Source organism: Pavona decussata, unplaced genomic scaffold, assembly GCF_977016875.1.
Source record: "Pavona decussata unplaced genomic scaffold, jaPavDecu1.1 SCAFFOLD_234, whole genome shotgun sequence".
Classification (NCBI taxonomy): Eukaryota; Metazoa; Cnidaria; class Anthozoa; order Scleractinia; family Agariciidae; genus Pavona; species Pavona decussata.
In genome coordinates, this window is record NW_028145639.1 from 729,635 (window position 1) to 755,879 (window position 26,245).

The 26,245-nt window shown below is 37.7% G+C and overlaps 2 protein-coding genes across 6 annotated transcripts; one reads left to right on the forward strand and one right to left on the reverse strand.

Annotated features, from left to right (window-relative positions):
* Positions 1-680: 680 nt before the first annotated feature.
* LOC146457989 (uncharacterized) lies at positions 681-9,959 on the reverse strand. 4 transcript variants are annotated; one of them, XM_085091184.1, is made up of 6 exons: positions 9,888-9,959; positions 4,996-5,076; positions 3,895-4,146; positions 3,222-3,347; positions 2,405-2,578; positions 681-1,895 (listed from the first exon to the last, which is right to left on the reverse strand). In XM_085091184.1, exons 1-6 carry the CDS (start codon positions 9,936-9,938, stop codon positions 1,803-1,805), a joined length of 777 nt encoding a protein of 258 aa, XP_084947310.1. In that variant the 5' UTR covers positions 9,939-9,959; the 3' UTR covers positions 681-1,802. The 4 variants fall into 4 exon arrangements, with proteins under 4 accessions (XP_084947310.1, XP_084947309.1, XP_084947308.1 ...); XM_085091183.1 differs by lacking the exon at positions 9,888-9,959 and adding an exon at positions 5,922-6,121; XM_085091182.1 differs by lacking the exon at positions 9,888-9,959 and adding an exon at positions 5,811-6,119.
* Positions 9,960-16,458: 6,499 nt separating this feature from the next.
* LOC146457990 (uncharacterized) lies at positions 16,459-22,624 on the forward strand. 2 transcript variants are annotated; one of them, XR_014858324.1, is made up of 3 exons: positions 16,459-16,905; positions 19,544-20,065; positions 21,939-22,624. XR_014858324.1 is itself a non-coding variant. In XM_085091175.1 (2 exons), the coding sequence occupies exons 1-2, from the start codon at positions 16,520-16,522 to the stop codon at positions 19,920-19,922; spliced, it is 765 nt and encodes a 254-aa protein (XP_084947301.1). In that variant the 5' UTR covers positions 16,459-16,519; the 3' UTR covers positions 19,923-21,937. The 2 variants fall into 2 exon arrangements, 1 of the variants encoding a protein (XP_084947301.1); XM_085091175.1 differs by lacking the exon at positions 21,939-22,624 and having other exon boundaries at positions 19,544-21,937.
* Positions 22,625-26,245: the final 3,621 nt, after the last annotated feature.

Genomic DNA, 26,245 nt, shown 5'->3' on the forward strand with positions numbered 1-26,245 from the left:
TGTTGCGTGTGTGAGAACCTAAGCATGGACATTCTTGAGCTACGTACAGAAACTGGAAGGTAAATATTACCCTTGTAATGCATTCTACTTTATTGCCCATCAAATGACAGGCCACTGGACACTGACACAAATGAGTATTCCAGTTTATGAAGAGAGAGGAAGCAAGCCAATAAAGTTTACACTTAACTTCCAGTTAATGTCTTTCACTCATGAACGTGTCTGTACTTATGTTCCCTACTGTCCAGGATTTGTATCGTGATATCATGGCTTAAGGTAGTGAGCAGCTCACGTAAGCCACTCAACTGTTATTCAGTTCAAGTGAAGTGCTAGTAGCTGGGGGCCCATGTAACAGCATTCCTGCCCCTCCTAACGTCCAATGAAAAGGCTGGGCTCAAAGTTGCTGATGTAAATTGCAAAAAAAAAAAAATACTGGGTGGGGGGGGGGGGGGGGAGGGGTACTCAAGTAGGTTTTGAGAGGGCATAGTGCCTCCCAGGCCCCAGTTGATTGAAGAACAGATAACTCTAACCGGTGGATAAAATGTACTCCAAATATGCATTTTATCCACTGGAGAGCCTGGGAAGTACTTGGGTTACTTAAGTTTGATAGTCACGTATTATTTCAGATACCAGTAATTTTGGTCACTTGTAAAGAACATTCATAACTACAGACATAACAACCATTTGAAACATTCACAGTTTTATTTTTATAATTTACAGTGTTGTAGTAAGATTTCACATCTTTGAACTGAGAGGTTACAAGAAGCATGTCTTATATAATGTTCTTAATAATTATTGACGATGCACAGCATCATAATATGTATTTGGATCACCAAAATGTTTTGTCTCAGACAAACAACAAGAATGGTTTCATTTATACATCATCTGCCTCAAAATGCCATCCAAGAAGAGAAGGAAGCATGGAGAGTGATTAGAGTGTTGTAAGTAGAATCCAGTGATTCCACTTTCAAGTCCCATTCTGACCACTATCTGGAGTTGTTTCCTCAACTCCTTGGCCACACTTGTGCGCCTCCTGCCAGCTGGGATTCTTAAGCATGATATGTTCTATTTGAGTTTGTTTCATTATCCCTGAAAAGCCCCTCTCGTGGAGAGGATCATTATTATTATTATTATCATTATCATTATTATCATCATTATCATTATTATTATTATTATTATTATTATTATTATTATTATTATTATTACTATTATAAAAAAGAGTGAATGTCTTTGCACAAAAAGAATGAATGGTGGCTTTCTTATTATAAAGAATGAAAACTTTTAAGTTCAAACTTGAGTTGAAATGTAAAACATAACAAAGCTTACAGTCAGTATGATCCATTCAATCACCAAATGGTATAGTAAGTTCCATTTTATGTACAATAAAATTAATAGTAATTTTTAGATAGTGGTCAGCATAATATTAGTACAACAAGACACAAACTAAACAGATCAAATGATCAAATGGAGTGAAAAATTAGGACTTTGAGTCATACTATGTATTTCATATTGCTTACAAATTATTATTAATAGTGGCTTTAACAACTCCCCCACCCTCCAATCCCCTTTTAAAGTATTTTGAGGAACTCAGACAGTTTCTAGGCACATGAAGAAAGCTGAAACCTGACATGGTCAATTAACTGTAATGTGCAGTCAATAGGATCTGCAACTTTTTTAATACAATTTCTTTACAAATTCCAATAACTTAACTGTGGTTATTTTAGGAGTTCATTAATAATTATTAATGTATATAACTGACTAAATAATAATTTAATAATGCAGATAAACTGATTACATAAAGGAAATCAAGTTCTTCTGTCATCCACTTCAACATCTCCCCCATAAAACAGACTTGAGGGTGCAGTACTGTATTGATTTGCACCTCTTGTCAAGATTCCCTAAAGAGAGAACAAAAATTCTGCCATTTATTATCAGTTTCAAATGTTGACATTCTTCCTCAACACTTAATTTAAATTTTATTCACAGGATAGGTTAAGCCGATCCTATTCAGCAATAATTGATGACAAACTATTGATAATAACATTTGCAGCTCTAGAATATGCATGGTCATTTAAGGAAATAACAGGGTCAAGGTGAAACCAAAATGATTCTTAGATCAATTTGCAAATTTACCACCACAGGTGTTGAGAAATTGTTAGGATTTGCAATAATTCAGAGCGAGTTGGAATGGTGCCAGGTAACATCCCAAATTAAGGGACTTCTAAATCAAATTTTGGAATTATTAAGACATACAGACAATGTTTAAGATCTAGCCAGCAAGTGTAGGTGCCTTTTCCACCTAAATTGCCTTTGCAGGCTACTTAAGATTCAAATAATTTCCCCCCTACAAAAATAATAGAAAGTACAAAACAACATTGAGGAGAATTTAGTAGTTCATACTACTTACTCTCCTCTGTTGTTCCTGTCTCCATCTTCTCTGTGATGCTGTTGGGGGTTCGTTTACTGGGTAAATGATCTGCAACTGAGGGCATGATGTGTGCAGTGGGCGGGGATCAGAGTAACGACGCAGCCGTCGAGACTCTTCTTGACTCTCATTTAATTGTTCTTTGTAGATATCAACCTTCAAAAATAAATTCAAAAGTTATAATTACCACTAAAGATAAGTTTCATTTTAATTATCACCTATTTAAATATTTGAATATATTTATATAGATATTTGTGCCTTATAAGCTTTTAAACGGGAAGTATTATGGGGTTTTTGATATCTTTTGTTAAAAATGATGAAATAAGACCTTCAATCACCTGCCAAATAATTCTAGAATGACGAGAGGAACGAAATTAACTCAATTCTTGAAAGAAACAACTCGTGATCTGTTCTAGCGCATTTTGGAAACAAAAATGCAAGAACTTGAAAAACATTAGCCTAATATTTTTCAAGTTTCAATACAAACCGGCCTGCCAGAGGCACTAATCTACAGTTTTATTGCACTGGGGTGATAATAATTGTTAACAAACTTGACAATTATTTCGTTGTTTCTGCTAACAGTCAAACATTTTTTGGGTTTTGGAATGACAGCAAATTTTCGTGATACTTCCCCTTTAAATTACAATTTTTTAAACTATAGTAAGTGAGTTATTTTAAAGAAACGAAAAGACTTCAACACATTTCTAAAGTTAACTTTTTGCCAAAGTTCAACAAAGATTTTCCAGATATCACAAGTGTCATGATGGTTGCTAATAATCTTAAAGGTAAATTAATTTACCTCTTGTGTGAGTGTAGCAATGATCTCTTGTGCATCTTTGAGCTGCTGCTGAACACAGTCTTTCTCACTCTGTGCCCTCTCACGGTCCCTTCGCTCAATTGAGAAATCTTCCTTATACAATTGAATCTGCAATCAAATTTAAACATCCTGTTAATATTACACCACAACACAAAGGAATGCTTAAATTTGTATAATAATTTATTGTCATCATCATTGTCATCATCATTGCCATAATCATCCTTGTCATTGTTAACGTAATCATCGTCATTATCATTATCAAAATACATTGAAACTTGAAACTGGATGCCAGTTCAATTTTAGTAATTAACACAGACCTTGCATCGTAATTAAATGTTAAGCATTTAATTGGCTGTCATCAACATGAAAATGATAACAATAATATTGCAGCATTGATCTTTCTGACAACGGTTTGATGCCCTACACTTACATGTAACGAGCTAAAGAGGAATTTATGACGAGCTACACCATTAACTGGACCATATTGGCACTGTTTTCTTGTGTGCTGCTAAAATTTCATCAATTCCAAAGAGGTAAAATGAGAAGCACTCTGTTTAACTTGTGCTTGTCCTTATGCATACATTTTTCCTTTTGTTACTAGAAAAAACCAGCCTTAGTGATGTTACACTCTGTCCAGTCCTAGGATCACACATACCTGTTGTTTGAATACTTCATAATCATCCAAGCTAACTGCTGATGGCAAAGAAGCACCCTCTCTTTGGTACATTTGATTAAGAGTGGCAGCAAGTCTGGTGACCTCAGATCCAAGTGCAAGCACTTGTGTCTCTGCGTTTGCTAGTTTTTCTTTGGTCGCATCTAATTCTTTTTGAAGACTTTCAGTTCTTGTTTCATACTGTTGCTTCAAAGCGTCATACTCTTCCTTCCACTTTTTATTGACTTCCATAACCTTGAAAATAAAAATGCTTGGTTAGAATATACAGTCGCGACTGACAAATTTTTGATATCTTAAAATTATAACTTGGCTCTGGGCCAAGGGAATGAAACAAAATTAATTAATTATTCATAATTATACAAACCTCTGTACAATTTATTTTGTTTTATTCCCCTAAGTCTTGGCGCCAAGTAGGGATTTTAACTGATTGGCTACATTTTTCATTAACAGGTTGAGGGCAGAAGGGCCTGTATATATTTTAGCAGATGTTTATTGGCTCCAGATGTTGTTGAACGGCTACAAAAGGTAAATAGTTGTAACTAATATTGAAGGGATTGTTCCTGTGCTAGATAGCATAAACTAAGCACAAAATTATCCAAAAAGACTAATACTGCTGTAAGTGAATGAAGATCAAAATTTTCAACTTGACTTGGCACCAAATTATCATTTGACCTGCATATGCTTGTTGAACAAGACAATGCAAGTACAGTGCCAGTGCTTGAACATGTGACTACCCTATAGCACAAGACAAGGCTTGGATTTCTGTTGGTGCAAAGCATGCAGGGCATCAACAGCAAATACTGAAAGCTGCACACCAGCCAAGTCAATCAAAATTAAATAGCTTGTATATTTTAAGTATTTTGTATACTTAATAGGCAGAAAGTGAAATTAAAGGTATTTCAAAATTTAAAAATAAAAAATATTGGATTTGGCTTTTGTGCTATCCGTGTGTAATCAAGTATGATTTAAAAATATGTTGGTTTTAGAACTTTACCTTGATTCTGGTTATTCTAAATGTAACAATACTTAAATACGTTGTGTCCTTCATGTATAAAAAAAATACTTTTTTATATCTCTGCTAACCTCATTCAGTTGCCACTCTAGACAAAATTCTCCACTACCTTCGCCGGGTGGCCTTAAAACATCTCTTGAACTGGATGGCTCCTAAGTTTGTGAAAAACAATTAAAAATAACAATTGAATAATTCCTGAATTAAATAAGCTTAAATGTAGGTGTTGGATTGATAAACTTTCTAAAAAACAAACATTTTAAAAAATTTTCCCTCTTGTTTGCTATTTTCCCTTGTAAGGGCAGGGAGACAATACATTATTAAGATAGACTTATTTGGAGATTTACGTTCTAGTTTTGACCAAACCCCCAAACCTCCCCTAGATACACCCCATTTCTTTATATAAACCTTTCAATTTGTGTCACACTTCAAAAACGCAAAGAAAACCAAAACTTACGTCTGCACAAGCAAGCTCCATTTTCGCTCGAAAATGAGCTTATTCATTCAAAGCAAAAGTTTCGTTTCACGTTTTCGATGCTGGGATAAATAACACGCCATTGTTTTCTTCACCCTTAACTTAACAAGTAATCAAGCCAAAATTCACGAATTTGAATCGCATCACCGAATATTTCTTACGTAAGCTCCTGTCTGCTTATATAACTTTTCATGAACAAAAATGGAGAACCTGAAATTTCCTATACCGTAAAACACTCGCTTTTATAGCGAGAATAGTAAATTAAACTTTCAGTTTGGCCCTTCGTCGCTTCCTTTGAATTACACCGTTGTTGATTTCCAAAAGCAATTACGCAATAATCCTATCACGGAGTTTTTGGCGAAGTTCGTTCTGGCCATTTGATATCTTTGAAGCAATTCTTTCTAATCTGCATACCTCCCCATCTCTTTTCTTTCCTTTTTCTGCTTCCCTCAGGAGCTTTCTTATTCTCCCCTGTTCTTTCTGTAACCGTAATAGCAAAACACGTTTCTCTCCTAAAGTCTTTACCAACGAACGTTGTAGCTCCATGCATTGCTCACATCGATATTTCTCGTTTGCTACAGTACTGGCCATATTCCAGATATGTTCTCCTCACAGCTTAATTTGTTCCTTGATATAAGAATTTGCTCTCAACCTAAAAGCGAACTGTTATTAAATAAGTTCATTTGTGAAATCCCCTAGCTAGTGTCACGGATCCAAAATAGAGCTACCGTGATTGACACCGTGATTATATTTCCCGAAACGTCTCGAATTGCCAGTGACGTCACTGATGACGTAAAAAGGGGTCTTCGAAAACGTGACCGCTGCCGCGAACTGAAAGGGTTAGGTTAAATCGTTTGAAAATCCGTGTTCATAATCATAAATTGTCTTCTAAATGAAAACCAAGAAGAATTTAAAAGAAATACTTGGAAGGATAAATGTATGTAGTATCAATTCTGAACAATAATATTGTGGGGGGTATCCAAAACACCTTCGGGGGCAGAATAATAGCACTGTTGTCCCCCGCCAGCGCTGTATAAAGGGTAACTTAAATTTAGCAGATTTACATGTCTGGAACTAATCTGATAATGGAAATTTGTGAGAAAGAATGAAATGGAATAGTACATTCTAGTTTATTTTAACGTTTATTAACCAGCTTGTAATAAGCCTACACCAGAGCAAACATAAGCTCACGCAACATAACATAATTAAATTATTTGGAATTGCGAAATTTTTGTCTCAGATTCGTTTTAACTGAGAAACAGCGAGATTTCGTAACAGAAACATTAAGCAGCTAATCATTTACCCGTGACGCTTCTACGGCTCTTGAAAGCCCGGAACATTCCGTAAATTTCCAACGTGATTATTTTTAGAGGCGCTTGGTTTGGGAAAGAATCTGAAGCGTCCCACTTCAAGTAATGAACTCACGTTTGCATAGAACTTTGTACGTATATAAATATATAGATATATAAAACATGGATACATATATACATAAATACACCACTTAATTTTCATTAGAAATTTAGGGCAGCATTATTATGCCAATATCTCCGAAAAATAAGGGATATTTTAAAATACGTAAGACCAAGTCGATTAACAAAATTGTCCGCCACTGGTAAAAATCTCCAAGTTACAAAGATTGTCTTTGAAATTTTGAAAATCTTTGCGAGCTGTGAATGTGGTGCATTAAATGTAAGGTGCAAAGTTCTCAATTAATTTAAATCAAACTCGGAACATAATTACAAGCAACCTGTATTTACGCGCTGTGACACAAAACAAATTGCAGAACCATAGAACTCTGAACCAACTCAGAAGGAATGACAACTTTCTGAATTTTCTGCGTGAATTTTGCTTACGTTCAGAGAAGCAATTTCCTTCCGGTTGCGGAGGAAGGAATTATGCTCCAGGGAGTTCGGGGAATGGAATTATGCTGTGTGTAATCATAGTTTGTCCCCGGAATCGAGATAGTAACTGGGGTTTTGTAAGGAATGTAATAAAAGGAATTTGATTAAGCCATGAGCAGCAAAAGTTAAGAACTTTTTCATGTGCAATCATAGTTATGGTGCAATAAATAGCAAAAGAAATTCTATTTCCGGAACAAGTACCAGAAGGGCTGATAGCCTGAAACGATGCCCACTCATTCGTGCGTGACATTGTATTAACCCCAGTGGTCTGTGGCACGCACAACATCACGGTTATTTTAATGTTTCGGTAAAACGTGCTGCTAGAAAATTTTTACGGTAAAACTTTTCGTGATATTCGGTGAGTCACTTACCAAAAATTGCTAAGGCTGAGAAAAATACAATTCAAAAAAGAAAGCGAGTGTAGATCGGTAATAGAACGGTAGCATTACACACTACTAAGGTCACACGCTCAATACTGAATATTTTGGACCGCATTGAAAACAAACGAACGCGTTCTTTGAAGAAAAAGATCCGAGATAATGGAAAGGGAATCTGGAGAGCGGGCGAGTGAGTCATAAAAATATGTGTGGATTCTCAAGGATCGGTCTGCTGAAATAGTAACGACTAATTCCGACCACACCGGAAAATTCAACTAAAAAGCTGAAAAGAAATGAAAACAGCTTTGATAAATATGCCTTTGACTAATATTTCCAATCACTTTAAAAACTACTATGACATCATAAGCAAGAAGGCGTTCCTATTTTCCAAACTCTCGTCTTTTCTGTGTTCAAATTGTTACTAAAGGGTTGAAATTTACTCTATTCAAACTTATTGCAGCGAAAATAAAAAAATGACCTGTGATCAGTGGTTAACAGATTCCTCGTAAAGAAAAGTAGATATAACCGGTTTACCTTATGAGTTTAATTTCGAAGGTTTTTCTCTTTGCTCTTCCTTGTCAAACTAAATTGAGTGCTCGGGTTCCACTGGTTTGTAGCTTTCTTCTTCAGTTCTTTCTTCTCAAAAGGCGTGAAAACCTCTAAGACCAGAATAGCAACTGAGCCCAGAAGCTAACGAAACCCACTGCAAAAACCTTTCTTTCTTTCTTTTTCCTCCTTACCTTTTGTTGCCTTGCAAACCATTGTTCTACTGTTCTACTGAGTTTGTGCCTTTTGTTTCCATTGTTTAACGTCATTTGTGAGTTTGGCAGGTTTTTACCTAGGATAATCCCCAGAAGCGGAGAGAACGAGGTAAAAGGCAGAAAAACTCTGGTACCAGGGTATGATATCCGCTGTAATCTTTGAGTTGCGCTAAGTCGGGAGTTACTGTTCTAAATTTTTGGTGATTTGTTCGAGAAAACAGTCAATCGTTTTTCAGTGGATCGCTGTGGACGCGACGTAAATAGAGTTACTATACGTGGCACCTGGTGATAACGGATGAGATTTACGACCACAGACCATACTGCAGTGTCATGCAGCTTCCTTTTGAAGCAACCAAATATACAATTTTAAAATTTGTTTTCTTGCATTTGGTACATTCACTAACACAACTGTCGCCTAGGTCCAAAAGAAGAGAAAACAATAGAGAGGGCGTTTTTACCAAATTTAAGCCTTGCGTTTTTATAATAAAGTTGTGATAAAATCTTATGTAGAAGACCATACGCGGAAAGATCGTATAAAAATTGTGGATCTGATCTGTTTGTTTCGACTGGAAGATTTATCAGTGAAAATAAACAGTAAATGGGGAAAAAGAAAGAAACGAATGCTGGCTGCAGCTAAAAGAAAATTGTGCTGACTTTTTTGCGCGGAGTAAGATATTCATTTCAGTTACTGGATAAGAAATTAAAATACATGGACATAAACCTTTTTTCTTTTAAAATCTACGTATTTACAATGTCGCTTGGTTTGTATTTGGAAATTAGACAGAAACTGCGAGCACCGATTTATTCGATATTTGCTCTGTACCTTCTTTACATTCGAAAAAAGGAAAAAAAGAAAGAAGAGAAGAGAAGAGAAAAAAAATCGGGCTTGAATCATGGATTACATTTGTCAAAACGTATTGTGAAATTCCCGCTGGCATTTCCTTTCCTTTCCTGTCTTGCCAAACTTTGTTAGGTTTCCTTTTTTACCTTGAAACTGCATAGAGATGCATATGAGAAACTGCATATGAGCAGTGACTGACTGCCCGACAGCCACGAGCAGACTGAATCAAAACGCCCTTAGCCTTACGCCTCTCATGTTTAAATTTAGCAAATCAGTATCGCTTTACATAGATTATCCCTTTTGCGAGGGCGAAATGATATCCAAATTCGATCGCGGCCTACGCTATCCGTACCACAGCGTTATTTTTGTCTATTGTTGTTCGTTCATGTACAGTAAATGCCAATATATGCAATTATAGTTTTATGGAGGTCTTCCTTGGCCAGTGGAAAGAGACTGTTTATATTCTCGATCAAGATTTTCAAGGATTATTGCGATCCCCAAAGAAATGTTGTCGACATTACATCAGTGTCCAAGCTAGTTAGATATTATTTTTTAAGGCATCTCCACTAAACTGGGGACCGAACGCAAGCCTGTGAAACATTTACAAGTACCTTTAAACTCGGCTGCCGTCGGTAAAGCGGTGCAAAGGAAGACTGAGACATTCAGTGGTGCAAGTGAAACTGTGCTTCCTCGAAATGCCGAAATCCTTGGTTTACTGATACCGAGAGAGCTTGATATTATTATGGAGATTGAACTCAATTTCTTCTCAACTTATATATACCCATTGTCTGCACATCAGGATTTTTTTGTGCAAAAACAGATGCCATTAATTGGTGACTTCATTCCTCTTCCTCAGGAATACGATGACTTCATCCTTCCCTACTGTCTGTTTTTTTTTTTCTTTTAAAGATGAATTAACGATCAGAAGCGAATAATTTTTGAAATGTCCTAGCGTTTCAGGAATTGAATATGCCGTCTTCCTTAACAGCTTCCCTTTAACCTAAAAATCGCTGTGGCTTTTCTCGAATCATCCGCAGGATGGTTAATCAGTAAAGCGGGATAAGATTACAGAAAATCGTTCTCAAAATGCAAGAACCAGTCGTTTTACCTGAGAATCCACAAACCGAAATGTTATCCAATTCCTGTTATAAAGACGGCAATGGGGGTATACACTGCTGTGGCTCCTCTGCTCCAATTTATCGATGAGAAAACGTGTATTTCGTCGCAGGATGAACCTTTATTGAGAATTTTGATTGTTTCGTGGCGAATGAAAGAGTACATATGTTCTCGAAGGTCTGCAGGAAAATGATAATTATCATATCCTATCGACGTGATGTCCAAGGGGTTCCGTATTTTTCAACTTCCGCTCCAAAAATCTGCATATTCAAAATCATGTCTTTAATCATGTTACCCTGAAGGTCCATTATAGACGTATTATACCAAAGACAATCGATCTCCACAATTTGCACTGCTCTGAAATAATCGCAAAACGAAAACAAACTACTTCCCAACGAGCAGGGCATCAGTAAAGCACATTCAGATCTTCCGCACTTTTCATTCTAAAAATGCCAGGAAAAGATATTGCAAAACTCAGAAAATAAGGTACAAGAGAATGTCTTTGATGATTACAATTTACAATTGATCTCTTTGGGTTTTTGTTTCACAATTTTCTTCTCTTGCACGCATTAATTAGAGCGCTGCCGCAGGGCGTTTGAAGCTAACTTAGCAATCGTGGTGACTTCTTAAACTAAATTTGACGAAGTTATCCGTACGCTGAAAACTAGCGCCGATGATGATTAAATTTGTATACTACCCTCCGTTACTTTTTGGTGGATTAATAGTGGTGGGTGTAAATCATTTAAAACTTTATCATTACCAACTCCGTACGATCGAAACAGACCACACAATCACGTTTAAAACTCCAGGCTGATTGACGAAAGGAAGATTTCGCAGGAAGCTGCAAATTTTGCGAGCGCTGATGTTCAGTATAAATATTCACGGCTTTTTCCCGTTCGTGTTTTTTTCTTTGTATAATAACAGTAAATTTCTTTCAATCCTTATTCAACCCGAATGCGAGAAAAATTCTATTAGAACCAAACTTTGCGCTTAATTTTATGTGTATATATCTCAGCAGCGCTCGGTTCTGAGTCCATCCGTTTAGTTGAATCGTGAACAGATAAAGCGTTAGCAATGCCGAAAGCTGGTCATTGTTGCTTAGTTGCAGTAGATATATTAGTCCAAACACTGCCTTTTTAATGGCAGTCAAAAGTCCGGTTGCACACGTCGATTGTCAAGTTCAATCGTCAAGCTCTTATCCACTTCCGTAAACAGGAAGGCCCAGGCAAAGCGGAAAGCTCTATCAATTTCAATATCCTGTTTTAAATAGATGCCCAGCTATTTTTTCATACACGCATGTGAATACATTTTTAATTGCTTTTCTTCGTCCTTCCTCTTTTTCGGTCTTTAATATTTTCGTTGCCTAAAAATCCTAAGATATGATAAATTCGAAGCTGCTCGTTCGGTATTTCTTGAATGCAAATGTTGATGACGAAACAAAGCCTAAAGCTGGAACTTGAAGCCTGTTTTGGCTTCAGAATTTTTTCGTCACTGCCTTCTCTCTTTGACAAAAGTCAAACCTTAGAAAAACTGGCAAAATCGGGTAAATAAACTCAATAAAAACATAGGTAATGAGTGGCATATTTCACTTTGAGAGCAGAGTGACATGATTTCAAGTCGAACACAGTTCACTGTATTCCCGCATTCTTACCAGTAAACGATTGAGTTGTACTCGACGCGAGTGGGCCTCAGTCTTGAACAAAGGTTAAATTTATATCTGATAGTCTTATTTTAGACAATGATATTTTAAATAATATCTTGTGTATGCTTTGCAATTGGAAAAGAGACAACTATCTGTTAAAAACAACCGAACATCTATGATTGCTTCGCCATTAGGGACCAGCAATTTCTAACCCTTTGCTGTGCGAATCATTTTGGAAATCATAAGGCACTAGACGTTTTATATACAAAAAATGTTAATGGGTTGTGTTTATACCTAAAGTGGGGACCTCATATTTTCATTCCAGACAAGTTATCGTTTAGTCTGGGTACAAGGAAAAGTCCACGCACAGCTAAAATCTCACAGAGTTTCTTTAACAAAATTAGGCTACACTGGCCAAATGTTTCAGAAAGTCAGAAGGTCCCAGTGAAAAATCAATCACTTAAAACTTTCTGAAGCTTTTTATACTCAGCTTAAGAATCCGAACAGATAAAGTTCGTGGTTTTTCAATAGCTAAATGCAAATGAAAAACATGAACAACGACTGTTTCTGGTAAAAGATTTTCCACAAAGCTGCTAAAAGTGTAAGATGCAGTGAACAGGAAAGCTGTCACTCAGTGGCGAATAATTCGCCGAGCAATGAAACATGTTACTGTATGACTCAGTTTGAGGCCAGCCAACTCAGTTATTACTGAATTACTGTTCATACTCCTGATCAGATGGGATTACATAATTAGATACTTTTAACAACTCAGGATCTTGATAGAACTACGTAGTTAGCTATTTTAAGTTCTTCCGATACTGTACGTGCAAACTGGACCGTGCAAACCAGTGCAACTTCCCGTTTGTTTAGCAGAGGCAATGCAGTTATGGGAACTGAGTTGATACAGGTTAAAATTTTGCAAACTTGTAATTTTATATATCTTTGTTTTTTCGTCTATCGTTTCCCTGTGCTGTTATAATGTTCATGGCCCGACCAATACGGAGCGGTAACTTTGCAATTTTGTTTCATCTGGCTGACGGCCTCATGGGAGTCTAAAAGTATACGAGTATTTAAGCTTTCCTAGTGTCCACTTAGGAGAAGGTATCCAGACGTTAGATATATGGCAGGTTTAACTGAATAAAAGGAGCAATTTGATTCGTGTGGATGGTACCATGACTGAGTGCCCTGGAGGTTAATAATGAAGCATGTATGTGTGCGACCACAAATGAGTGTCAACTAAGGGGAAGTGTCCGCTTTCGGAAGCTGTTAGTCTGTAAGCAACTGTTGCACGTATAACAGTTGCTTTGAACAAAATAAAAATCGCAAAAGGATTTAATTTTGTTCAAAGCAACGCTTGTTATAAAGTTTTTCATGGTACTCAATGAAAAAGTTTCGGTTTGAAACTTAATTGAAAGAAGCTGCGATTATTTACCTCGTTTTGGTTTCCGGATTCACCTTGTTTCATCGTCACACTGAGACCAAACTTCTGAGATGGCCCGGCTCTAAGCATTAAATCTTAAACAACACTCAGCAAGCCGTTTAATGTGGCCTTTTACCATCTACATGTACCTTTATTGGCATCGTGGATCTATAAATAACTCAAAATTTAGTACGAGTTCCAAAACATCCTGGAACTATGGAAAAAAATATTCAATGTCAGACTGTCAAAATGTCTTGGTCAGATTTCGTCAGAGTTCAGCTCTACTTCCGGTCTCCTTCTACCCGGACTTCCTCTCCTATCGAGTTCCACCGCGGGTTAACGTTTCCAAGGTAACTCTTTAACGTCGTTCGCTCTTAGAGTTTATTTTTATAGTTAAGTCACTTTCTCATGACATTCCTCTGAGATAAAAGTCGCAAAAGGATTTAATTTTGTTCAAATTTCTTCAATGTTCTGAACCGTATATGTTTGCTCCAAAATTAACTGATAAAGAGACGGGACGTCCGGTCTTTAGAGACGAAGAGTCGGAATATGGTAATGACATGGAATTATGCATTTTTCTTCAAAAATGACCGCCATGGAGTCTTGGCCAACAACAGAGATTGTCTTCTGGAGAGAGTAAATTTCTTCGTGAATATTGAGGCCATGTGGAAGAAGTGTTCTGCTTTTTGTGATTAAAAATACTTCTCTGGCCTTACGGGCTGAGTCTTGGTTGGAGTAGACTTAAAATTGCATGTCGTTAGGAGCGGCGAGGAAGTGTTCTGCGGCTGTGGTGGGTTTAGATTTAGTATTAGAGCTATCTATTATGCGGCGCTGTACATTAAAGCGGTCTTTTAAGCATCGTTTAGTCGTTAGACTCAGTCCGTAAGGCCAGGGAAGCCTTTTTTTTAACCTCAAAAGGCAGAACACTCGCTTCCTCCACATGGCCTCGGTATTCGCGAAGAAATTTACTTGCATTTTTTCCCTTTTATATTTTTGTTATTTTATTTGCTTTAACATTTACACTGTCAATCAATTTAGCTTTACGTAGTTCCATTACGGCAAATACTTAAAACCATGATAAGCACATGCCCCAATGTAAATTCTCTTTAAAGAAGGCTGGTTTGGCCAACCGAAATATAGTAAAGTCTAAGCAACAACCGTGGACGATAATCCTGCTGGTATACGTTGGATCAATTGTTAATCTGATCGGCTTAACAAATACAAATGATAAATAGAAGCAGAGACCGATACAACGTAGAATTACGTTTTAAAGGTTACTATATTTCGGCTGGCTAAACCAGCCTTCTTCAGGTACAATGAGAATTTGCATTGGGACATACGCTTATATAACAAATATTTGCGCAATAGCGGAACTACGTAAAACTAAATTGATTGACAGTATAAAATATGAAGCAAATGAAATAATAATAATAATAACAAAAAATAAAAAATAATAAAAGGAAAAAAGCTAGTAAATTTCTTCGCGAATATTGAGGCCATGTGGAAGAAGTGTTCTGCCTTTTGGGATTAAAAAGGCTTCCCTGGCCTTACTGATTGAGTCTCGGTTAGAGTAGACTTTTTGTATGGAGATTAATTGCATGTTGTTAGCGGTGTGGTTAGGAGCGGTGAGGAAGTGTTCTGCGGCTGTGGTGGGTTTAGATTTAGTGTTAGGGTTATCTGTGGTGCGGCGGTGTTCATTAAAGCGGTCTTTTAAGCGTCGTTAAGTCTCTCCTATGTATTGTAAATTACAGCGGCTATATTGGATCATGTAGATTAGATTTTTAGTTTCACAGGTCAGGTTAGATTTGATAGGGTATGTTTCACCGGTGGAAAAAATGGTGTAGTTAGTGAGACCATCGGAAATGTATGGGTAAGTGGCACAATTTTTACCGCAACGATAGGAGCCGGGAGGGAGTTGTGGGTGGGGATTAGTTAAGTTAGAAGAAAGTTTAGCCGAAACCCTTAAGTCACGTAGGTTAGGAGATCGTCTGAAGACCACAACAGGTAAATTTGGAAAAACCTTTTTGCAGCGGTCAGACGAGAGCAGTAAATGGTAATATTTTTAAGGGGGCATTCTGGTCATAAAAATAAAAAAAAACTTAATTTTTTTCGAAAAAGTTTTGATGGCCTCTTTAGTTGGGCAAATCTGTCTAGTTTAAAGTTTCGATGTTTCCACCGGTGAAACGCGCGCTATCAAATCTAACCTGACCTGTGAGACTAAAAATCTAATCTACATGATCCAATGTAACCCTAAACCGCTGTAATTTACAATACATAGGAGAGACTAAACGACGCTTAAAAGACCGCTTTAATGAATACCGCCGCACCATAGATAACCCTAACACTAAATCTAAACCCACCACAGCCGCAGAACACTTCCTCACCGCTCCTAACCACACCGCTAAAGGCATGCAATTAATCTCCATACAAAAAGTCTACTCTAACCAAGACTCAATCAGTAAGGCCAGGGAAGCCTTTTTAATCCCAAAAGGCAGAACACTTCTTCCACATGGCCTCAATATTCGCGAAGAAATTTACTAGCTTTTTTCCTTTTATTATTTTTTATTTTTTGTTATTATTATTATTTCATTTGCTTCATATTTTATACTGTCAATCAATTTAGTTTTACGTAGTTCCGCTATTGCGCAAATATTTGTTATATAAGCTTATGGGCATGTCCCAATGCAAATTCTCATTGTACCTGAAAAAGGCTGGTTTGGCCAGCCGAAATATTAAAACGTAATTCTACGTTGTATCGGTCTCTGCTTCTATTTATCATTTGTATTTGTTAAGCCGATCAGATTAACAATTGATCCAACGTATACCAGCAGGATTATCGTCCACGGTTGTTGCTTAGACACTACTCATTAGTTGCATTAGTAATTTTATTGATAGCAGCATAAAATACTTCTAACCCTGGGAACGAGGCTGTCCGCGCTTTTTTGTGTTTCAGAAACTGGGTGCGAAACCTTAGAGGGGGTCTTAATTATTGCACTTTATGCAACACGTGCTGGTGGAGAAGGCGCCATTTTGGATTGCTACGAGTAGTAACTTGCATTACAGAGATGAGCTCGTTCGACAGCAAGCGTGGTCCTCCCGAAATCGAGGGAATGACAAGTTTAAAAGTCGATAACCTTACTTATCGCACGACTATAGGAGATTTGGAGCATGTGTTCTCAAAATACGGCGATCTCGGTGACGTTTACATTCCACGAGATCGCTTCAAACAGGAATCGCGTGGGTTTGCTTTTGTTCGCTTCTACGAGAGACGTGACGCCGAAGATGCAATGGATTCCCTACATGGAAAAGTCATAGATGGACGAGAAATTCGTGTTCAGATGGCGAAATATGGAAGACCTACAGATCCTTATAAACCGCGTAACAATCGCTACCGGAGTTCGTACAGCAGCAGCTCACGGTATCGCTCTCGCTCGAGATCGCCAAAGCGAAGGTAAGAGTTAGTTTTCAAGGAATATCAGTTTAAAGAGTGTTCAAGGCTTCTGGATTGTAAAAATACTTTAAGTTTTAAGCCCATTATTGTTTTGTTTTCCGCACAGCCCCATATATTAATTATACATGCACCACTGTCATACTAACTTTCTTGCAAATACCCGAGCGTGAATATTAAGTTTGAGCCGTAAATGTATACGTAATTAATGTTTTGTGCTGTACAGAAATCTAGCCTAATTTCAGGTTTTGACTTAATTATAGGGATGGTAAATTTTGTATTTATCCACTTTTTTTTACCAAGAAAAATATAGAACTGTTGGTGGTCATCTTAGCCTAATATACAACCTCGTTCCCAGGGCCTCTCTCTTCCTCACTTAAGAAAGGACCCCGGTTGCGGCATAACATAACATAACATAACATTTTATTCAGGAGGCTTCAACACAAATACAAAAACATCCTGAATAGGGAAATCGTGAGGTTAACCCTGTACAAAAACAATTTCCCCAACTAAAAACTTCATATCAAACTTATCTCCCATGAACGTGAACATTTGCTTTAATTTGCGTCCAGTCTGGCACGGCCAAAATTTTTCGGTATTGCGCAAGCGCAAGAGGTTAGATGAAAACAAATAACATGGCAGCGATGGCGACAGGAAGAGTTAAAGAGGGAGATCATAGCACCAAAACGATACGCGAAATAAGTCTTTTCATCAGAGGTTTACCGAAAAAAGACGAGTGAAAACAACCGACCGTAAACTAATACTATATCCTGTGGACAAGGTTGGGAAGCGAAATTGCGTTGGCTACAGTGAACGCTGCGACGAGTGGCGGGCATGTGAATCTGATCGAAGACAACAATCTTTTCCAGCGGATGGAACTTCGTGTTCGTTTTTGTTTCTCGTAAATCCTAATTTTCCTTTTCAATAACGTATTTGTCAAGTTCGTAGTAAAATATCTTCACCTCATATTAAAGTTTGGTCACGCCATTTGTTTATGATCCTTTTGACACCGAAACCTACACTTTTCTTCTTGACTCTTTTGAGCTTGGCACACAGAGACCTAATCTTTTTTTGAAAGGCATTTATGACTCGGTTGTTCACAACAACACTGCGAATGCCCGTTTCTTGAAAGATTTTTTCCACGATTGCAGCGAAGGCAGACTCGCCACTACCCTCTTCATTCAATTTTGGCAATTGTGTAGAGAAGATAGCTTAAAGTTGGATAAAAACGACCGGGATAAGAATTTTTGTGAGATTATAAGCAATGAAAATTTAATTCATTATTTCGTGTCTGAAAAAAATCAAGACAGTTGATTTATTTAAGTTCTTATGAATAGCTTACTTGATGATACTGCATGTAGAGAAAGGTGGCGAAATCCATTATTTTGATCGTCCGATACATCTCCCACAGCCTTCACAGATCCGCAGAGCGAAAATAATAGGAACAGCAGAAGTCCTCCAACTTTAACGGCGATTTGACCCACCCAAAATAGTCGAAAACAAGCCAAATTATATACCAAAATAAAGGAAATTTTTCGATCTATCCGAATTTGTCGGTACAATCGAGATCCGAGCATGCGTAGAAGAGTACGGACCCATTGTTCTCACACTGGCGTGAAATGACCTTTGATCGTCTTTAAATATTGCGCAAACTTGATTTGTAAACTTGGATTTTGATCCCTTAAATTTTAAGATTTTGGCATTTCAAAACCTGTTACACAATAGCTTTAATATTAATTTTTTTTAATTCGTTGGTACAACTGATCGCCGTTTAAATGTTTTTGAGTAATCTTGAGAAATGTTTCAAATCTTAGGTGTTCTTGAGTCAGACATTGGTGGGGGCGTGATCACCAGAACTTGATATAAGCTTTTGTTAACACTGAGTTTGATATGCAAAAATATTTTAATAATATGACACCCAAAATCTGACCAAATTCTAATAATATGACACCCAAAATCTGTTGACAAAATTTGTCATTAAGGAGGAGTAGCAAAGTATACAGTTGTCACTTTCCCAGAAAGGCCCAAGAAACCTGTGAAGTTACAACAAGCAGTCTTATAACCAACAGGGTTTTATATTAGAGTGCAGCAATTCCGAAAAAATAAAATTTATGTTGGCTCCTGAAATTGGGCACATATCACATAATTTTTTTAGGTGGTTTAAAAGTAAAAGCTGTATTGTATCACCGTCATGCTAACCCTCATCCAAAAATGGTGATGATGAATGGAGTATGAGTGACAGCCCCACACATTAATTATTAATCTGTGGGGCTGTCAGAAAATTTGGCCATAAATTTAGCTAAAATTTATGGGGTTTTTTTACTATTTCATAACTGGAATTATTGTTCAACGCATTGCAGCACTGTCCAATTGTGGTCATGGTGCACTAAAATATTTGTTGTCTGTTGTCAACAGATATCCTGTGATACACTGTATCAATAATTATTATGTAATTTCATGGGTTGAGGAAAAAAATGGCAAAATGTCTCCAGCTTTTCTATGCTTTGTTATCAATGTGTCAATTTTACAGCACATCCCCTGATTTTAGCTAACTTGGCCTGCAGTCTCTTTGGGTAGGAATCAGGTGATATTCTGTGGTATTTGTATTTAATTTTTAGTTATATCTTTTTTTCTCTCTTAGGGATCGTCGATCAAGATCAAAATCTCCCCGTAGGCGCCGCTCAAAATCTCGCTCTCACTCACCCCGCAGAACTCGTCGAAGCAACTCAAGGTCACCAAGAAGACGAGATAGCCGATCTCGATCAAAGAGTCCTCGCCGAAAAAGATCTCCTTCCAGATCACGCTCTAAATCTGGTTCAAAACCAAGGCAGTCTCCTTCCAAGTCCCGTTCTCGCTCAAGGTCACCTAGGAACAGAAAGTCCAAATCACGCTCTGGATCTCCCAGACAGAGAAGGTCGTTAAGCCCTGACAGAGATAGAGGAACCAGTGGGCTAAGTGGTAACCTTGAAGAAAACGACAATGTGTATGATGACGGAGCCGACAACGACGGGAATGACTAAAAGTTTCTTCGTGTTTTTAGTTTGAGTGTTGTGCAGTAATCACTGTTTTAAAGTATTCTTTTCCAGGCTTTGCTGCTGTTCTGGAGAAGGGGACTTAACTTTCAGTACAGGGCATGGAGCGATTGGGCATTCTTCTTATTTAGGTAGAGATCCTAAAGATTACTATTGTTAAGAGTCGTCTTTTACAAATACTGTGTTGGTTTGCATACCCATTCAGCTCACCCTTTAGCTGGAAATTATGTTAATTTTTAGACTTTTGTGGGAATTATTCATAGCTATGTACATGTATATTGTAGAAACATTGCTGAAGATAGTTCTTAATTAACCCCTTCCCCACAAGGGCTTGTTATCCTCAACAGCTGGCCACCATTTAAAATTTGTATTGAGTTTCATAATTACATCATCTTTACAGATAAAATCAAACATAATGTGGTCTAACCAGTTGTATCAGTGACTGTGGTTTGCTCATCCTCTCCTTTCACATCATACTCTTCACAACCTCAGGTTGTGTTCAGTGACTGGTTCGTGTTTTGATTGAAGCCTGTCCACTGTTGTCAATGTCAGAATTAATCACCTGGGGAAGACTTTCTGAACACATGCTGATTGTAAAATGACTTACATTGTCAAAATCATTTTCACTAGATTCTGGATAGGTAACAATTTAAGAATGAGAACTCCTTCTAATGACATCTTGCGCTTGTGTGAAGGAGCCGCCATTTTGAAATGTTCCCTTATTTCTTCCCAAACAAATTAAAGCAGCTACATCTGGTTAGCAGTGTTGATAATTTTTAGTGCTAGACCATTTTCAACAAAAAGTTCATTTTTGCAAACCACCTTGATTGGCCAGAGTCTCAGCAATTCATTTGCTTCAGGATGTATATGTACATCCGTGGTTGTTGAGTGATACAACATAGGACATAAATATACGTTCTTGGTGAAGAAGGGGTTAAAAAAGAAACTATACACTCTGGTTGAAAGCAAAGAACACTGTCCTTTGCCCATTGTATTTTGAATTTCCCGACTACCGGTACCCTTTACAAACCATCTCTCCTTCCACTCTCAGTAGAGTGGAAGACTTGTTATTGAACTGTTGGCTAACTTATCATGATTAATGGGATGAACTCTTTGCTGATTGTTGGGTTAAAGATGCATTGACTTGACCGTTGAAGAGATCTTTTATAAAGTGCTACTGTATGTTATGTAAATGTAATTTAGAGGAGTTAAATTGCCAGGGTTTAGATGATAATGGATAATACCTAGTTGTTACCAGTGGCCGTTATTTGGCCTAGGGAATGCTATGTGGGGTTACCAAATAGTAAAGGAAACTGCACTTGTGCAGCACCTGTGTTGTAAACTCGTCACTAAATATCAGCCGTTATAACATGTTGTACAGGCAAAATTCATCATTTAGTTTCATCACACCATTGCCATTTTCAGTGAGCATTCTTAATGTCCTTTGTTGTTTCTCATATTGCCAGAAGCATATGTGATTGCCCTCTTTTAGTTGAACCACAAGATGGTGCCAGTATACTTGAAAAACAAGAGAAACATTTTTACACCTCACTCTTTAACACAAATTCTTATGAACTTCATCATAATTTGTTTTGATAAGTTTGCATAGTATTTTGTACTTCAATTTCTGTTACTGGCAAGGAAGAAAGCAGTTGTCTTATAAACTAGTGGAGAACATATATTAAGCAACAAAGGTTGTTACGTTTTGTTGTAGTGCTTTAATTTAATGCAGTTAATTTCTAGCATTATGCCATTCACACCGACTTATATTAAAAAGGTGCTCAGGAAATATTTCGCATAATTCAGTCCAACTGAAAATGAGAGCTTATCTTGAACTGGCATGAAACCCAGCATTTTAGCATTTCAGCACTTATTTTCTGTTATAAACTGAGTTTAACTCAGACAACTAAGCTGGTGTGAATGGCACATTATGCATTTCATTATTCCTCTGCTGTTTGATGAAAGTATTTGTTGTTAAACATATTATATTGGCCTTTTCTGTAGGCGCAGTTTATTTATACTTGCTGTGCGAGTTGGCTGGTCATGCTGTGACCACGGCTGCCGTGTTTTGCTGTTTTATGCTGTTGACATCGAAGGAGCCCATGCTGTTGCAGACTCCTGTTAGTTGGCGTTGTTGCTGCACTACAGTTTCCTGATTGGTTGCTGATCTTCAATGATTCTGTTAACCTGACTCACCCCTTTTACTCTTGCCTGTGCCAAAATCAGGCACAATTTCTCAAAAATGGTCTCGTAAAGTTCTGAAAATTAACCTGACCACAGAAAATTACTGCTCAATGGTGATCAAGTGTGACACTTCATTTGAATGGTCACACTTACAAAATTCTCCCACATGCTGAAGAAGTCGGGAAAACCTTGTGCAGTATAATGAACAGCACCTCAGGAAAGTGCATTTAAAATGGAAACACTTGGGGATTTTCGGCACAAACTCAAAAGTTAGAAACAGCACCACGAGAAAATACTTCTCAGTAGCTTTCACTTAAGTGGTCACACTTTCGGATTTCTTCCACAGACTCAAAAGTTAGGACCATCTTGTGCAACATAATACATATTACAACCGGAAAGCACTGCGTAATAGTTTCCATGTGAATGTTCACACTTCATGGTTTAAAACCGAAACAAAATGCTGAAACCACCTTGTCCAGGATACTAAACAGCACCACATGAAAATACTGCTCAGCAGCTTTCATTTGAATGGTCGCATTTTAGGATTTCATTCATAGACTCGAAAGCTAGAACCACATCAACTGATTTTAGATTTGTTTCTTTTGGGAAGGACCTATCCGAGTAAGCATCAACAATGAACAGCAAAATGATTTCGTGGGGCCCATTTAGGAGTTAACAGTTGGGTTTGAAGGTGGCACCCTTCGTTTTACCGCCTATTGCGATTCAAAGAATCATGTCGGCGCTTCTAAAGGGAAAAAAATGTTCTTTTGCGAAAAGGACTCTTAAAATCCCATGAAATGGTCTCCGGGAAAATTTACATGAGACTTTTGTGGGATTTGAAATTTTGGGAGTCGGAATTCTCTCAGTGAATGGTTTGTGATTGCAGCACTGTTGATTTTGTTTATAGCCCTTTTCCCGGCAGGTAGCGATTGAGTTTGGTAGAAGAAAAAATGTCTGCTTCCTTGTTTATTCATTCTTTCCTTGTGTTCATCGTTTAGGCAAGCAGTTGACAAAGCTTTACAGGTATTGCGTGTAATTTTTCGGAATAAAACACTCGGGAAACACTGGACAGTTCTAAGGAAAGTTGGAATGTCGTCCGGCATATACTCAGTGTGTTTCAAGTCGAGCGAAGTATTTATTTCACCGACAAATACGTTAATACAATAACGAGATAAACACGGCTCTTATTCTTGAAAGTAGAATAAGAGCATTGCGGTTGACCCGCCAGAGCGGGTTACATTTAAATGCTTTAAGAAAACTGTGAACTAACGAAATAGTTTGCATATTGTTTGGGCCACAAGAACCAAAATTAGCCTAGGAAAAATCCCTTGGACGAAACCTTGGGCTTTGAGTGGATTATTTTTGTTTGAGTGAGGCTCCCTTGCTTTGGTGTCGAAATTTTCCCAGCCGATATTTTTCGTAACGGAGCTTTTTTTCCCTTTTGGGCTGAACCTGCACACTAAAACGGCGTTTTCGGTATGACAATGATCACAAAGTGTTGGTTTTCTGCTGTCCACACTGGAACAGAAAAACGGTTTCTAACGGTCGGTTTGCACGTGCGTTTTTGATGGAACCTGTACCCTCGCTGTAATTTGTCTTCCAATCGGATAAACCAACTACGATTTCTGCTCGATATTGCTGTACGCGGTTACTGAGAAACCGCGAAAGACTGCATCAAGTTCCAAAGATGTTCGAAGAATCCCTCTAATTTACAGAGGTGATTTGAAACTGCAACTTGCGCGCGACAAAGCTTCCAATTAAAAAAAGTGCGACAGAATCACGCGTGTAAACGGGCCTTGAGAGTAAGAATAAACTTTTTTTCGTGACCGTAAACGCTGTGTTGGTTGTGTATAGACGGCCAAAAGGGGAAAGTAGTCACTTTTTCAAAACTGCGCCATTTTGTGGACCTGGCATTGCTTCTGATTAGTCCTCAGGCGCCGACGCATTTTATGGGGGAAAAAAAACGGGCAAGAAGTACGTCTGTGTTCCGTAAAGAGCTATTGGTTTTTTTGTTTTTGTTTTCTTTAACAAGCTGCCTAGTGCAAATAAAGCGGTGAGAAAAGAATTCGCGAATTGAGTTGATTCAATTCCTTCAAACGCCGCTTTGTGGTAACGGAATGCAGTTGTTTCCCTACGTAAGTAAGATGCAAAGCGCGTCGGCGAGCCTGGCGGGCAGGGACGAGATTTCATTTTCTGGAAAAACAGTGTTGAGGCCGTCTTTGTCTAACATAGGGCGGAAATAGGAAAAAAATCTTGGGAAAAATGTGGAGTCGACTTTCAGGACCTGAAAACGCTTTAATGTGCACTGAGTTTTCATTGACACTGAAGTAATTTTTCAAACACGAGGAAAAGTTATTCCACCAAGAAGTAATTAGAAGAAGAACAAAAAAAGAGGGACAGCCGAGTGTTTTCAACCACCTTTGTTTGGGAATCAGAGAGAGATCGTCTCAGACTATTGCATGCAGTAATTCTTGGACAGATCACTGCTGTCCAATTGCAAAAAAAAAAACAAAATGCATTTTCACGTAAAGCTTAAAAGAAGAGGTCGATTTTGAGGTTTGTAGAGAATTGTCAAGATTGTTCCAGATTTGGGTATGGTTGTTGAGTCGTGTCGGTCAGGAATAGGGTATAAGTTTTGGCCAGTTTGGTCTTAAAATCTGGAAACGAGTATGGCTTTAACAGAATTTTTAATTTTTTTTTCTTTTTTAGATTAAAGTAGTGAGCATCACGTCTGCGAACTCTTACAGTTGTAAAACGATTTATTTTCTCGTACGCGTTTCGTGTGACTAACGCACACTTAGCCAGGGAGTTTTACAATACAAGTGACCTGCATATAGACTAAAATAAATTTTACATTACGCAAAACCGCACCTGCGCTAGCAGATTTACATTTAGGAAACAGGCGAAAAGGTGTGACAGTTTTTGTGCGTGACATAATTTTTTAGCTGTGGGCCCCAACAGTATGTCGCGCACAAAAAATGTTATTTTAGTCTTTTATGTAGGTATAGATACAGGTCACTTGTATTGTAAAACTCCCTGACGAAGTGTGCGTTAGGTCCTGTTTAGACGCCGAACTTTTCATGAGCCAAACCTTATACCTCGAATTAAAGGGGCAGTATCATGGGGTTTTTGACCTTTTTTTTTTGTTAAAAATGGTGAAATAAAACCTTCACTTTGCTACAAAATAATTCTGGAACAACGAAAGGAGAGAAATCAACTCAATTCTTGACAGGAACAACTCGTACTCTGTTCTAGCGCATTTTGGAAACAAAAATGCGAGAACTTGAAAAATATTACCCTAACATTTCCAAGTTTCAATCCATACCGGCCTACTCTGTCTCTGGCCAGAGGCACTGATCGACAGTTTTATTGTGCTGGGGTGATAATTTATATCAAAACTAGACAATTCTTTTTTGTTTCTCTTGTCAGACAAGCGTTTTTGGGTTTTGAAATGACATCAGATTTTCGTGATGTTCGGCGTCTGAATAAGTTGAGAACGGCTGTTTCAATTTGGAACGGCTCAGCCGTTCTTCCCGCCTGGCTCAGCCGAGAACTTCGGCTTTGGGACGGCTTTGATTCAGACGTCGAACTTTTTATGAGCCGAACCTAATGCATAAATTGTTATAACGTATTTTAAATAAAAAAATTAAAAAAAAAAAAAAAAACGCTAACATTTCGATTGGTTTTAGTTGCACGAAACGAGTAGGAGAAAATAAACCGCTTTACAACTGTAAGAGTTCGCAGACGTGCTGCTCACTAGTTTTATCTAAAATAAATTTAAAAAAAAAAAACAATAAAACTGATTCCAGATCTGAAAAAGGCTAGCGCAAATTTTTTTGTTTTGGTCTGAAGTAGGGTTAGAGTTTGGAGACCCCGACAAAAAAATTCCGAAAAAAACTCCTTAACCCAGGAAGTTAATTGGATCGTTTTATGTGAAAGTTTATTTACCCGTTTCTAATAAGCAGAGTCAAAGTGAAACATTCTTAACTTTGTGCAATGAGTATGCTCCTAATATTTTAGTTTATCTCTGCCTCGTTGTTCTTTTAAAGAAGGTTCTTACAAAAAATGGCCCAACCTTAAAATGTGACTGATCGTCGCGTGTGATCCACGAGGGGGGAGGAGGGGGT

Excerpts from the sequence above, each read along its gene's own strand:
- LOC146457989 (XM_085091182.1), bottom strand. The coding sequence starts at position 5,987 with ATGGCCAGTACTGTAGCAAACGAGAAATATCGATGTGAGCAATGCATG. Across the intron at positions 3,348-3,894 it reads ATGAAGTATTCAAACAACAG|ATTCAATTGTATAAGGAAGA; the intron begins GTATGTGTGATC and ends ATTTGATTGCAG. Across the intron at positions 1,896-2,404 it reads GACAGGAACAACAGAGGAGA|GGAATCTTGACAAGAGGTGC; the intron begins GTAAGTAGTATG and ends TTCTCTCTTTAG.
- LOC146457990 (XM_085091175.1), top strand. The coding sequence starts at position 16,520 with ATGAGCTCGTTCGACAGCAAGCGTGGTCCTCCCGAAATCGAGGGAATG. Across the intron at positions 16,906-19,543 it reads TCGAGATCGCCAAAGCGAAG|GGATCGTCGATCAAGATCAA; the intron begins GTAAGAGTTAGT and ends TTTCTCTCTTAG.